Source organism: Mytilus trossulus, chromosome 13, assembly GCF_036588685.1.
Source record: "Mytilus trossulus isolate FHL-02 chromosome 13, PNRI_Mtr1.1.1.hap1, whole genome shotgun sequence".
NCBI classification, from domain to species: Eukaryota; Metazoa; Mollusca; class Bivalvia; order Mytilida; family Mytilidae; genus Mytilus; species Mytilus trossulus.
Genome location: NC_086385.1, coordinates 13,375,719 through 13,390,630, shown reverse-complemented (window position 1 = coordinate 13,390,630; position 14,912 = coordinate 13,375,719). Strand labels below are relative to the sequence as shown.

General features: G+C 30.2%; 1 protein-coding gene across 2 annotated transcripts; it reads right to left on the bottom strand.

The window, feature by feature from the left end:
* Positions 1-441: 441 nt before the first annotated feature.
* Positions 442-11,600, bottom strand: LOC134694844 (caspase-3-like). Of its 2 annotated transcripts, XM_063555919.1 has the most exons (7): positions 11,281-11,600; positions 10,931-11,190; positions 10,632-10,676; positions 9,587-9,661; positions 6,751-7,056; positions 5,594-5,807; positions 442-3,862 (listed from the first exon to the last, which is right to left on the bottom strand). In XM_063555919.1, exons 1-7 carry the CDS (start codon positions 11,580-11,582, stop codon positions 3,712-3,714), a joined length of 1,353 nt encoding a protein of 450 aa, XP_063411989.1. In that variant the 5' UTR covers positions 11,583-11,600; the 3' UTR covers positions 442-3,711. The 2 variants fall into 2 exon arrangements, with proteins under 2 accessions (XP_063411989.1, XP_063411990.1); XM_063555920.1 differs by lacking the exon at positions 10,931-11,190 and having other exon boundaries at positions 11,281-11,451.
* Between the last annotated feature and the right edge of the window lie 3,312 nt (positions 11,601-14,912).

The window sequence follows — 14,912 nt, the reverse complement described above, 5'->3', positions numbered from 1 at the left end:
AACTTATACATGAAAACTAAGCAAATGGTTCAGTCAATAAACCATTACTGAAGGAGCGGGCCCAAATATTATCCATATACAGAAATTATCCTATTGCTTATGAAACTGATTGTCAAATAACATTAGCCTACCACTAATGTTCCCATTGAACTAACCTTATCGAAAATAAATACATGGAGACTAAACACAAATCTTAAAGTCAATAGACCTACCTAAAAGAGCGGTGCCAAATAATATCAAAGAAAATGATATGAGCCAATGCTTATACAACTGCATACCAAATATCATTGACCTTCCACTTGTGGTTCGCCATAAACTAGACCTAACCACAAACCAATACATAGTTGACGCTTGTCGCTATCGACGCCAAAAATAGCATATCTATGTCTCGCTATTTGACTACGTCAAGGCGAGACAACACACTAAATACTATAAGCCTACTCATATTTGCATTTGCCTGTATTTTTTTAAAAATCACGATTATTTATTGTCACATTATATTTCTCACGTTAAAAGTCACAGCAATATATTGTTCGCAAAAATTAGTGGATTTTAGTATTTTTTACAACTATATACATCACTTATTGTTCGCATTTTTTAATCCACAAAGGCATTGCAATATGGTGCTGAAAATCAAAAATAATGTTGGTATAAATACATCAGTACACAAAAACATACATGTGCATATCTTACTTGGAGGACAATAATCAGCTACGTCTGTATCCAAAAATACATTTATCAGAATTATTGTTAACATTATCTTCTATTCTCTTTGAAAAATAAATTACAGGTGTTGTAGATTTTTGATTTTGTTTTTTAAAGTTGGATATCAATTATTGATAATAAGCCAGCTCAAGAGTTTCGATTTTTGCTAATGCATTTCCTTGTACAAAATATGCAGGAATTCAGCATTATAAATTATTGTTAAAACAGAACCAGTACCTTTTTTTGAAGATTTTTTTCTTCTATTGTGCAACATTCCATTTCTTTAAATTTTTTTAAATGGATAGGAAAATATAAAAATTAAATCACAAATTAAAAAATGAATGGCGAGGACAATTCAATCCGAGGAAATGCTTGTCAAAAACTGTAAAAAGAATTTAAAAGTAACACATATGTATATTTAGTATGCCTTATTCACACTGCAAACTTCATTTGTCCGATAACCTTGCTTTATGCTAAACAGTATTTTTATACAGCCAAATTTCGTACAAATCCGATATGTTTTACAATAAATCAAAACATTATTGATTCAAATAATTGTTTTATCAAACATTGTACTTAACTTGAAATCTCAACACCAATAGCATTTTTCTCTAGGAATAATAGCACGTCTTCAGAACATGGTTTGTATATTCAGCAGGTATTATATATCATACAAAATGTACTTAACATGTTAATCTTGTAGAGAGGAATACACTTTATACCAAAAAAGTCGCAAATGATCACATGTATCTACATATATGTACATTTACACCCAAGAGCATTATTACTTTGGACGACACAAGTGATATAAATCTTTGGATTTTTTGTTATGCTTGCATCCGTATAAAAAGTAAAATGTATGCTACCTATAGCTGCCGATTTTGTGGATTTCTGCGATAATATAATATAAACAACAACAAGAAAAACATACACGTAAAACTTCACATCAATGATGATTAAAAAAAAATACAACTGATTAAATTGTCATTCTGGTTAAAAGAAATATATCATATTGACATAGTTTTGGTGTATAAAAACAAATTGTACAAATCTAATTTTAGTGAATAAAAACGTAATAAAAAAAATGTACTAACATAATTTTGGTTAAAAAACATATTGTACTTACATAATTTTGGTGAATAAAAACAAATTTAATATACATAATGTAGAGAATAAAATTATACCTGCATACTGTAAAATATTCTTAACAATTATTTCAATTGATATTATTGTTGATATGAAGCCATATGAGAAATAGTGTTTAGTCAATTTAAATGACACATGGCATTATGCTCATTTCATTGTCACGACAAACGTCTGTAAAGATAAAGATGTACATGCATATATTTTTTTTTTGCAAAACGACATATTTCATGTTTTTTCTTTGGGCAATAACTTACAAATACTGAAAAAACTTTCAAAGTTCAAAAGTTGTAAAATTCAAATACATTTTACTAATACACACATGGACGTCATGTATTGCTAACCATTTAAAATAAACAAACCTGGAAAAAAGATTTTGTAAAACTTAAGTGAAGGGACATAACACTCACAACCAATTGTTATTAGTATGCGTCCATTGTTCTTATGCACTGACTAATTTTTACAGCAAATTTGTATTTTGTTTCATATGGATCTGTATAAGACATTATTGCAACTGATTATGAGAGATAAATTCCAGTAGTAAATGGGTATACCCGCAATCAAACCTCTCGTCTACATTGTCAATGATTATCGGCAATACCAATTTAATCAGTAATGCAAGTTTTACATATCTTGATATCATTTCTTTTTTATTTGTGGTTTCGTTTTGTTTTTTCGACTCTTTTGTAAACCATTTATTTATTTATTTTCAAAAACTAGAAATCGTTACTATCAGGTTTGGAATTTATCATTGATTGATGAATGATTAATATGATATATTCAACAATTATACTCGAGAAAGAATACATCTTAATAATATAATCGCAAAAATTTCTGAGGTACATATTCTAAAGAATAAGCAGTTTTTCACCAAGACAATTAATTTGATAAATCACTAAAAACATAAGCCGCCGTCTTTCATCTGGAATTTCAATGTAAACACAAATATACAATGGCGTGTAAAGGAAATGTGAAGTTGAACGTACACTCATGTATTATTACACGATTACAACAATTTCAAAACTGTATCCTTTGTTTGTAAAAGAAATATTAATTAACTAAAATAAAGTCATACATGTAAAATTACATCCATAAATTTTAGAGGTAAAGTGTTAAATGATATTAAGCCCATTAAGGAAACAAATAATTAGAAAATAGATAGTTCAACATATTAAAATGATGAAAAAATATTAAATTAGAAAAAAAAACATGTTTGTATAATAAAATTAACTAGGCCCCAACAATACACACATACACATGCAAAACGTAAATTTACACTTAAGTCATCAAAACAATTTTTTTTTAGTAATAATAATTTTTAAATTGTTAGTAAAAAGTACAATAACAAAAATATCCAACTCCGAGAAAATTCGTAACAGAAAGTAATTTTTCAAATGACAAAATCAAAAGTTCAAGTGCATGTATTTGCGAAGTATTAATATTCTCATCAAAACTCCAAAGGATATGAGCAAAACGCTAACCCCTGTATAACAAGAAAAAAAGAAATTTACGATAACTATATAAGTGTGGAAGACTGTTGGATTTATTAATTTGTTTTACCTTTTATCAAAACACTGCAAATAGTTTGACGTTCTTGCATTTTACGGTCAATTATAATTTTCTTCTTTTATAAAATATTTTCTGAAATGTTAATTGTTAAGGTTATAACTCCTTCATGATAAATTATTATTCTTCGTTCAACTGTCTTTTTAATTGTTAAATTCTTTCACGTACTTTACGCTCAAATATTTGACTCAGAGGGCTTTTTTTAATTTAAATGCAGATTGTCACTTCAGACGCATGGTCTGTGTAGTTAATTCTTGTATTTATTTTTTTATATCATATTACAACTTGAAAAACATTCTATCGTGTATTCTCTGGAAAGAAATGAAGTTTATGTGTGAGAGTCGAATAATGAGAAGGTATAGTTTTCACTGTCTGGTCTTCTTCAATGAGTATTTTGAATTTGCTTACTCTCTTTTTGACATCTGTTAGTATATCGAGCAAATGGTTCCTACAATATATCAATAAAGAATATCAAAAAAAGATATTAATAAAGATATCAATAAAGATATCAAAAAAGATATAAACAAAGATATCAATAAAGACATTAATACAGATAGAAATAAAGATAGAAATAAAGCTATCAATAACGTTATAAATAAAGATATCAATAAAGATATTAATAAAGACATAAATACAGATAGAAATAAAGATAGAAATACAGATAGAAATAAAGATAGAAATAAAGCTATCAATAACGATATAATATCAGATTATTACATGGAATTTTTCATATCGCATGTATTATCAGCCCTAGGTTCATTATCAGCCAAAGAGCCGCATGGCTCGATGGCTGATATTGACCGAGGGCTGATAATACATGCGATATGAAAAATGACATGTTATGATCTTTTTACATATGCTTCAACAATGGAGAAAAATAACAGATTCTTATATTGATCCATTTACGTGGTTCTCAAATAGTGAAAAGTGCACGGACGTCGGATCCCAAATTTAGTACATGTGATATGAAATCTTTCTATCATATGCCTCAGCAGAAAAAAACCTATTTTGATATGAATGAATCGAGAGAAAAATATAATTCAACAATATACCTACTGAATACTGTTTGGAAAAGTCAACTTTTTCATAGTAACTTTCTAAATCATGTATGAAACTTTAAAAAAATGGTATTATTTAATAATTTGTTTGTTTTTTATTAATTTTTTTTATAATTATTTTACACAATATACTTTTCAGTATCTAAATAATTGTTTTGTACACTTCATTGTAATGTTTTTCACTGAAAACGAAGCATTGGGGTGTATTTTCCGGAATATGCCGAGTATCAGCGGAATGCCATGCGATAATGTTACGGAAAGGCATGTGATAACAACCGAAGCATGTGATAAACTTTTCACATCAGCCCGCTAAGCACCAATTCGCAAAAATATGGAATTTACGTTAATTTAATGCTATTATCATACAGTAAAAATCATATGTTATTTAGTCTAAGTATATGATAAATAAAGATATCAATAAAGATATTAATAAAGACATAAATACAGATAGAAATAAAGATAGAAATACAGATAGAAATAAAGAAAGAAATAAAGATAGAATAAAGATAAAAATATAGATATAAATATAGATATAAATATAGATATAGATACAGATATAAATAAACAAAAAAAAAGCAAATTAATTTTGCTAGAGAAATAAAGTAATAATAAGTGGTTCTCTTCTTTGGTATTTTATAAAAATTATACCGTTGATTTTCCTGCTTCAACTGTTTTACACCTGTCATGTTGATGCCTTTATATGTTGTTGTTCGGTGTGAGCCAATGTTTAGTGTTATAGGCCGGTCGTTGACATATAATTGTTATTTTATACACATAGTGACTTAGATTAAGAGTTGTCTAATTGGCACGTATACCACATCTTCTTATGTTCAATGCTGACAGGTTGGTAACATCGAAAGAAGAAATCTAAGAGCAATATTTTTTTCTATCGATTATTTCACATTAAATGTACATGTATAATATAATTATGCTTAGTACTCATATATCTTTGATTTGTCATTGAACATTTATTAGTCGGTTTATCTAATAGTTCTAGAGTTGGACTAGGCAACATGATTTTTTTACTTCGAAAAGCAGAAACTCATTCTCATCAATAAAATAGACGGGACAAACATGTTAATACGACGTGTTTTAAAGAAACGAGCATTGCAATTTTTTACCTCATACAATCGTTTTGTATTTGTTCACATAGCGTCTGAATAAAATACGACCCTTTTTCGGGATCTCTGTATGAAGAACACCCTGGCGCTGTGGAAAACGCTAATAAGAAATCGCCTTCGTCAGGAATGACATCTTCAACAGTTTCATCTTCGTCTGTTTCCACACGTATGACATCATTTCGGGCTCTTGCTACCGGTCTTGTACCTTCCCTGCCTGAAACAAAATATGAGAATTACCAACTTTTTTTCGCAGATACTTAATCACGTGTTTAGCCCTTTCTAGCCCATTTAGCGTGAATTATATTTACGATTCTTAAAGTTACTTGATGTAGTAAAGTGAGAAATAATCCAAGTTTTACATATTCGCGACGATTTATATTCGATTTATATTTTCTATATTAATAATTATACAATACAAAAGCATTCAATGCAGCAATTTGTATTGCAAATTCGATGTAAATAAATAGTATTAAATAAGTTGTTCATGTTATTGCAACATCCATATTTCACAGTCATGATAATTGTTATCTGTTTAGTAAATGACAACAGAGGCAGAAGGTGAAAATAATATAAAAACTTCTAGTCAAAGACTGGCAACGCAATCGCATATAAAAATATGACTACATAAGAAACATCTGTCTACAAAACAAAACATTGAGGTATTTTGTGAAACATTCGGAATGATGCATATTTGATTATCATCATTCTCTTTTTATTATAAGGCTTTTTTTAGATATTTTTTTATTCGAGCGTCACTGACGAGTCTTTTGTAGATGAAATGCACATTCAATCCTAGAATTTATGAAGAGCTTCAATAAACCCCTGCAACACCTGGATCATCTCAAAATTCCAAAGATCATACAAATATTGGAATCAGTATCTTTACATAATTTGATAATTGAAAAAATCATAAAAATGTTATGTCTAAAATGTTTAGGTCAGGTAATTGGTTCTTCGGGAAGATCAAACATACTGAATTACTGGGGGAAATACAAAACGGAAATTTCTCATCAAATGGCGAAATCAAAAGCTCAAACAAATCACACGAATGGATAACAACTGTCATATGATAAAATGTTATGAATACGGTAGTGCATTGTATTTTAGATAATGCCTTCGACTTATATTGGTTCACAGTTTCATGGATTGTTACTTACGTTTAACAATTTGCTCCTTGCTTCCTTGACAAGCTTGCACAAAGAACAGTTTTGGTTTTCCAGCTAAACTTTTACAATTTGACCCGGTAAACTTTTCAGTAAGATTTCTTACTGGCACTGGGAATCCATCAACACCATAGACCGACCGGAGACCTCCATGGGAAAGAATACATATTACCACAGAGCTGTATCTACTGTGATCTTGCTGTGATAAGGTGTCAGCAACTTCGAGTATCTGATGAGATGTTAGATCTTCATGTCTCTCTATTTGGTAATGTAACTGTCTAAAAGTGTTCAAGAGTTCATCTGAAAAAGTTTTAACCAAAGAATCAAAGACATTATAATAAAAAATAAAATATTTCGCCGGCTGCGGCATAATACGACTGCAGACGTTTAGCCCTGAACAGTTTGGGCAAGTATAAACACTGCATTCAAGCTTGAATTAGCTCTGAATTTTTATTGTGATTGAATATTTGACACAGCAACTTGACAACTTGGACTTCAATAAAAAAAATATCTTAATTTGTACATAAATTAGGACATGTGGGCTTAATGGGGACTTATTTGAAAACTTGGCACAAACTCGAGAATCTATATTCACGGTTAGATGCAGCATATCAACGAACCAAATTAGTCATTTGTCTTGGATGAAGAAAAAAAGCCTTAAACATTTTGTTAAAACTCAATGTGGACCACATAAAGACCAAATATCAAAATTTAAAATACACGGTTAGATGCAGCATATTAAAATACCAAATTAATTTTAGACTTTGAATTAAACCCTTTTGGTACAAATTCAGGGAAATGCATAAGCTATAACTTTAACTAAGTTGCCCAAACCAAAAAATCATTTTTGTTTTTCTTTATCTATTTATAAATTAGTTTCGGACATAATCATGATATTCCCAAAAATCAATTTCAACTTCCCTTTGATGGTAGAAAAATTTGTGATACAATGTTATCGAGTTCCACAGAATTGTTTAAAATCCAAATGCCTTCCTACGACAACGAAAACGGAGACGGCATACCATTATACATCTTACAAAATTTGCAGTCTTATACAAAGAACGAGATTGTTTTAATTTTATTTGACATTAATTGTTTTTGTTTGTAGGCATGATGATCATCTCAGTGTAGGAATTAAAGTGATAAGTGGTTGTAAAACATATTCAATTAGTAAATAGAGAGATATAATCATTCAAACAGCAAAAGACAGTCATTTAATCAGCGTGCATCTTAGGCCCGATTGGTTGCTATACAAAACGCAGCTCTTATTAAGGGCATACGATACAGTTTTGATCCTGTATTTACAAGTTCATGAAAATTTGCATTAAGGCTATTTTTCACCTGATTAAATCAAATATGTAATAAAAAATATACCTTCATGTGCTACTTTTTGAGTAAAATGAGGTCGAAATTTTGTATATTTGCTCGAAATTCAGATTTGTGGCCGTAATTTCTTTTTCGAAAGAAAGACATAACTTTTTTGTTATAAAAGATAAACACAAATTGTTTTTTGCTAAATAATCGGTATTTTCTGTATTTTATAAATATCCTAAAACAATATGCAATTTTTTATTCAGAAATAACTCATATTTATCAAATGTTCATGAATTGAGGAAAAAACGTCATTTTTTACTGCATGTTTATCAAAATTAAAAAAAATCCTCTATTTACAGTTTTATAAAATTTGGGTCACATTATCTCCCTGCAAAATGAAACAAAATGCCGTTTTGAAAAATAGGGGTCCATGAACTCGTTTTCAAGTTAAATCAGTTTGAATGATAAAAATCACTCGAAAAATGCATCTTTTCCCGATATGTCACAGTTTGACGTCGCGAAAATAACAAATTACGTTAGCAACGTCATTACCTTCCCTGTAACTGTATCGTATGCCCTTAAAGAGCTTATAGTACTCACATTGTTTCTTAAAAATATGCCCTTTTTTTGTGAAATCATCTTAAAAGCGGAAACTTACTATGTCAGGCATGTTAAAGTATTTTAAGATCTTATCCCGCTGATATTTTTTTCCTCTTTGAACTATTATTAATTGGTTATAGTTTTCAAAATGGTTTGATATTAAAAGTATTCATCTATCATAGTTTTCTAAGCAATAGGAAAAATACTAAACAAAATGTGAGGAATCTTCATTTTATGAAAAATACTTCAATGTTCCTGTCTATCTATTAAACTTTTCGCAATAATAAACAACAATAGAAATACTTTGATAAAAAGCAGTAGGGCGGATGTTTCAAGGTCAAAAAGAAGTCGACCTACAGTTTTAATGTTAAAATTGAGAAGGGAAATTGGTAATGTGTCAAAGAGACACTCACCAGAATAAAAGCAGATAAAACAGTCCATTAACGCCATACGTCTTCCAAGCAGCGGGAATACTAACAGATTTCAGAGGCGATTTACTGATGACAATCGCAAGAGGCGGGTTAAAAGATGTGTTGTTAGAGCTCAACTCACCCAAACGTATAATGAACAAACAGACAGCAATACACATATTGCAACATAAATTGTGTAGAACTTGAACTTTCTAGGTCCTGTCATATTTTCTGATCTGTTCTCAACATAATTCACCAAAATGCATTCTCCCTTTTACTATTTTTGAGATATAAGGGGCAGTCAACTGACACACTTTTGTACCTAGATACCTCATTGATAACTGCAACTAACTTGATTACAATTTGGCATAGTAGTTTAATAAATGTTTATAAAAGGTGGTGGACGATGAGAGACATTGACAAACTACAGCATGCAGGTGACAGCAAAAACAAGACAAATATTTAGAAGTCGTATCAAAATGAAGTACGAGAAATATTTTACTCACCAGCATCAATGTCGGAACCTTTTCTCTCTAAAAGATCGTTCTCAAACTTGCAATTGTTGATTATTATACATTTTCCTTAAAAAAAGAATTGTGTATTCAGTTATCATAACATGTATAGATAACAAATTCAGTGTTTAATTTTACTAATTTCTATCTCTGTTTTGACATTTCCAATTCAATAATTGCTGATGACTGTAATTTATGTTGAGCTTTGTTTATATAGCAATACAAAACCAGTTCGTGACATCATGGACAAGTAGTTCATCGTATTCTGTAATTAAGAATTCATGGAATAGTGAAGGGAATATCGCAGTAACATTATATAACTCATTTAAGCTATCCTTTAGTCAATGAAAAATGCATTGGCAAATATATATATTGATATTCATGAATTCGAAGCTTGCGAATAGTGCAAGCTTTTCGACAATTTCGTTTTGCTTTAGCATTTTTCTATTTTCGGGATCTTTATTGATGGTTTCCTATTACCAATTTTGTACTTTTTGGGGGATTTACAATGCTTTGAAAGCATGCATAGCAATCGACTAGTAGTTTAAACGTAATGCATTTGGTTTTATTTGCAAAAAGAATAAAACTATAGCTAATGAAATTTATAAAGATTTCTCCATGACACCTGCTCGATCGACAATTGATATTGCCCATGTAAGAGTACAGGTGATTCATTCAATTTTATGTTTACTTGATGTAAAAATGCTTACCCTTACTGAGCACCTGAGATCACCATCAGTTTTAGTGGGGTTAGTGTTGCTTAATCTTGAGTTTTATATGTTGGTTCTTGTGTGATACTATTTGTCTGTTCTTATTTTCATTTTTAGCCATGGCGTTGCCAGTTTATTTTTTCGATCTATCAGTTTGACTATTATGTTTTGCTCCTCTTTTCTTATGGAGTCTCCTGTTGCCTCAAATTTGTATAAAAGCATTGCCATCTGGATAAAAGAAATAACAGGCATTGTTTACAAATAAAAAGTATTCACTAAATTGATAGGTTATCTTCCTTAGATAAACATTTGTGCAATAACTTTCTCACCTGGGTTACGTTGGTCAAAAGGGTAAAAGCCATTCAAATCATAACCTACAAATAAAAATGTTCAAGTAATTTTTATCACTGGTCACGAATCTGTATACATTTCGCCTACATTATTATGAACAGAAAACACTAACAACACGTATATTTTTCTGGTCGTCTAGGTAAGGATGTTTTGTTAAATCTTTTTCAGTAGAATGGAAGTTAGTCATTAAACATAGATTTTTCAGTACAACCCTGCCTTAAAAATAGGTTGCTACTTTTGTTAAAACATCTTATAACGGAATTTCTACAAAACCTACCTTTAATTGGGTCCAATAATTGTACCAAATCTCCCCGGTTAATGTCGTATAATAATTGGTACAAAAATGAAACGTTGTTTGATGTAATATGTTTTTTCTCTTGAATGATGTTAAGGAATTCAAATATTTTCCCGCTTTTCCCTATCTTTTCTATTTGACGAACTGCGGGGGAAAAATTCGTCAAACAGTCTCTTGATTTCTGTATCATTGCCATAACATCTTCCATTGACAAATCTTGTGCAATGTTGAATAGCGCTTTCCTAGAAAATAAAAAGGAAACATTTGGACATGTTAAATCCATCATTTATCATAAAAATATATCAGAAGTATTTATCCGGATCGAATCTTACCTGTATTGTGATATCTTGCTAGTGGTGACATCTTCAACGGCACTCTTCACTGCTTCTAGATCTAGCCCAAGCATTTTTACTAAGCTAGGTCTATCCATTAGATACAAGCGATGACCGACATATTCAACTAGAGCCTCCTTTTGAGAAAGTTGCAGGAATATTTCCGTTGTTTCGTGGCTTATTTCTAACCTTTTCGTGTCAATGTCATCTTGACATAAATATTTTAACGATGCAACATCATGACTATCCAGCTCTTTACATATATCTATTAACCGCATCGATTCATCGCTTGCACAGGCCATCTCCTGGTCGACACTGTAAATCGACGAGGACTTCGGTCTACATGGTGGCAGTCGATCTAAAACAATGAAAATACTAAACAATGTTTGACATTATAAAAAAACGATTGTATCAGTTTCTGTGCACAAAAAAAGTATAAAAGTATTTAAAATGGCTGAAACAAATAACTTTTCGATTATACATAGTTTCGTGGTATCACCTGATCATACTATCAAAGTAACTACAAATGTATGTAGTTGAATTTTGTTAGCTAATATAATTAATCATGACATTTAACTTACAAAATGTCTCAAAATGTACATCCCAAAAAATATTTATGAATTTCTACCATACAGATATGATTCTAATTTATGACTTCTGATTCTATGGGACATTCTCCCCTCAAACTCTCTTGTTCACTGTGCTGGAAACTTCAACAAATGAGTAGATGATTACAAATAAACAAACCTAACACGAAAAAGCGCATTTATAAATCTCCCTTAAAAGTATAGTGAATGTCAGTTTTGCAACCAAATTGTCATATTTTGGTTTACCAAGTAACCACAAGGTATCATTAAATAATTCATACTCTGATGTAAAATTGTATACCACCTGAAGCCTATATATTTTTAAAGTTCTGTGGCATTTTCGTCTCTTGTGGAGAGTTGTCTTTTTGGCAATCATACCGTATCTTCTTTTTTTTTTTTTTTTATATATGATGACTAGGAAGAAAACGTATTGTTGTGTACCATATTGAAATTTAAGCGTATACATAATGTGTATGAGCAGACTTGTGATCTGATGTACAGCAGTTTGTTTATGCAATTTATACGTGTTTCTCGTTTCTCGTTTTTTATGCATTGTATAGATTATACTGTTGGTTGTCCTGTTTGAATGGTTTTTACACTAGTAATTTTCGGGCCCTTTATAGCTTGTTGTTCGGTGTGAGCCAAGGCTTCGTGTTGAAGGCCGTACATTGACCTATACTGGTTTACTTTTATAAATTGTTATTTGGATGGAGAGTTGTCTCATTGACACTCATACCACATCTTCATATATCTAATGGGAGCGGATGTCTTTCAATTTGAATAGCCATTTGGATATAAATGATAAACATATCCCTACGGTGTTGATGGGATCACTCATTTCTGTATTCATGAAGGTATTTCTTTTCTTTTTTAAATCTTTTTTAAATACTGTTTCTCTATTCTTTATAAACATTTCTAATGTATTATGTTTTCTTTATAGTTTACCTGAACTTGTACCACCCCATTATTCTTATTTTTTTTTAATTTTTAGCCTATTTTTCTCCCTTCTTTAATCCCCCCTTTCTCATTAGGTTTCTCATAAGTGTACTCTATTCACCCCCTTATCCATAAGCATCTCATTTTACTTACTAGAAATACAATTACAATACACATATCTGCAAAACATTTATGTGTTTTTAAAACAATAACAATATTGATTTCTAGTAGTTTTTATCTATCTTTATATCTTCATGTTGTCCCGAATAAATTCAAAAATTAAAACTAAAACACTATAAGTAGACCAGACAACAACCTGAAATGGGGACGTTCTTTACACATTTTACATTTAGGCTAAGTATTAAACATATGCTGCTCAACTAATCGATACTTTTGATAGATCAATGAAGGATCCCTGTGCTAACGGGAAATCCTACTAATTTCGGCGAAATCAATTCTATTAATAATAACACACAACAACTATATTGTGAAGCCCACTCAGCCACAGTCATACGTCAAATATATATAGAATGAACTAGGTCATTTAAAAAAAGATAATATCGATTATAACTTCGTCTGGCCATTTTTAATTCATAGTAATAGGTAAAATAATTAAAACCATGTTAGACATGTGTTTCGTCTATAAACTTATTTTGTATACGGTTTTTTTTTATTAAATCAAATCAAATCAAATCAAATATTTTAATGTCATATAAACTTTACAGTTTGTGACCAACATATATTAATACAATAAACACAATAAACATATATACATACATATTAAACATACAAAATATCAACAGCATTAAAATTTATAACAACAAACAAGTTATTAAGAGTCCCCTGCCCTCAGTTCTAATGACTTTTTCAAGAAGGATCCTTACTTATTTGTTTGTAAAGGCGATGATGGATTTAGTAAATAATGATTTTTTTCTTCTTCATTTTAATTATTAAAGTTATTATTTTCTGTACATATGTGATGAAAAAAGTCATTTCTTAGTGTTTTATTATACTCACAATATAGTAAAAAAAAATTCTCATCCTCAAATATTTTACATTTATGGCAAAGACGTTCCTCTCTTGGGATTAAATAATTAGATCGAAACTGTCGAGAGTGGCAAAATATCGTTTAACATGAGTTATACTGATATGATCTGTGTCTTCAATGTCTGTAATCCGTTGTTTTCATCAAATGTGACCTCCTCGGACATAATCGCATTTTTTTATTATGTCACTATTGAAAATTCGAAAGAGACCAAGTAAATTTGACGTCATAATCAAAAATCGACTTATCATTTGCCGACTGTTACTAGTTACAATAAAAAAAAAATCTAAAGCTGGTCTAGAAATGAATAAAATAACACAAAAATTAGAGAAACTATTTGTACGTGATAGTCGCGTTCATATCATTGTTAAATAGCCGCGGATGGACATGAACATGAAACGCTGTTGCATTAATACATGACACAATTGCTTAATATTTCGAGGGAGTACAAGAAAAATTGTTATTAAAAGGTAAATAAAAAAAAATACCGAGCTCATAACCAAATTTCAAAACGGAAAGTACCTTAAATGAAAAACTCAAAAGCTCATACACATCAAACAGTTGGAAATATTCAGTCAATATAAAAAAGAAATTCATTCTTGTGTATAAAAATTGGGTCTACAGCTAGCTTAACCTAACACTTGAATTACAATCGCATAAAATGCTTAATATTGACTTCTGTGTGAACAAATGAAACAGATATGATAAAAGGTAAAAATATCAAAAATAAGGGTACCGCAGTCAAAATTATGGTATAATCTTAATCACTATAAAACAACAAATATGTCAACAAATAAAAAATAAATTGAGTGTAGAGAAGTACATACCAAGCAAACATGAAATATAAGATTATCAAAAAAAAAAGCACAACAACACAATGACGGGTTGTATGAGTACCGAGCAGAGCCACGACAAAAATATATTTACTTGGACAAAAATTGTTTAAATTGGTTCGTGCGAAAAACGGGTGTACCCCCCAAAAAACTATTTTATCACCCAAGAAGATAAAATAAAGAGGACATTCCGAAGTATATGTAAGGGTCATGGTTGTATATGGTATGGAA

What these genes read in the sequence shown, in the direction of transcription:
- LOC134694844 (XM_063555919.1), bottom strand. Translation starts at nt 11,582, where the DNA reads ATGGCCTGTGCAAGCGATGAATCGATGCGGTTAATAGATATATGTAAA. An exon ending in CAAGGAGCAAATTGTTAAAC is followed by an intron (nt 5,808 to 6,750) that starts GTAAGTAACAAT and finishes ATTTTGTTTCAG; the next exon opens with GCAGGGAAGGTACAAGACCG. An exon ending in ATACAAAACGATTGTATGAG is followed by an intron (nt 3,863 to 5,593) that starts GTAAAAAATTGC and finishes GATATATTGTAG; the next exon opens with GAACCATTTGCTCGATATAC.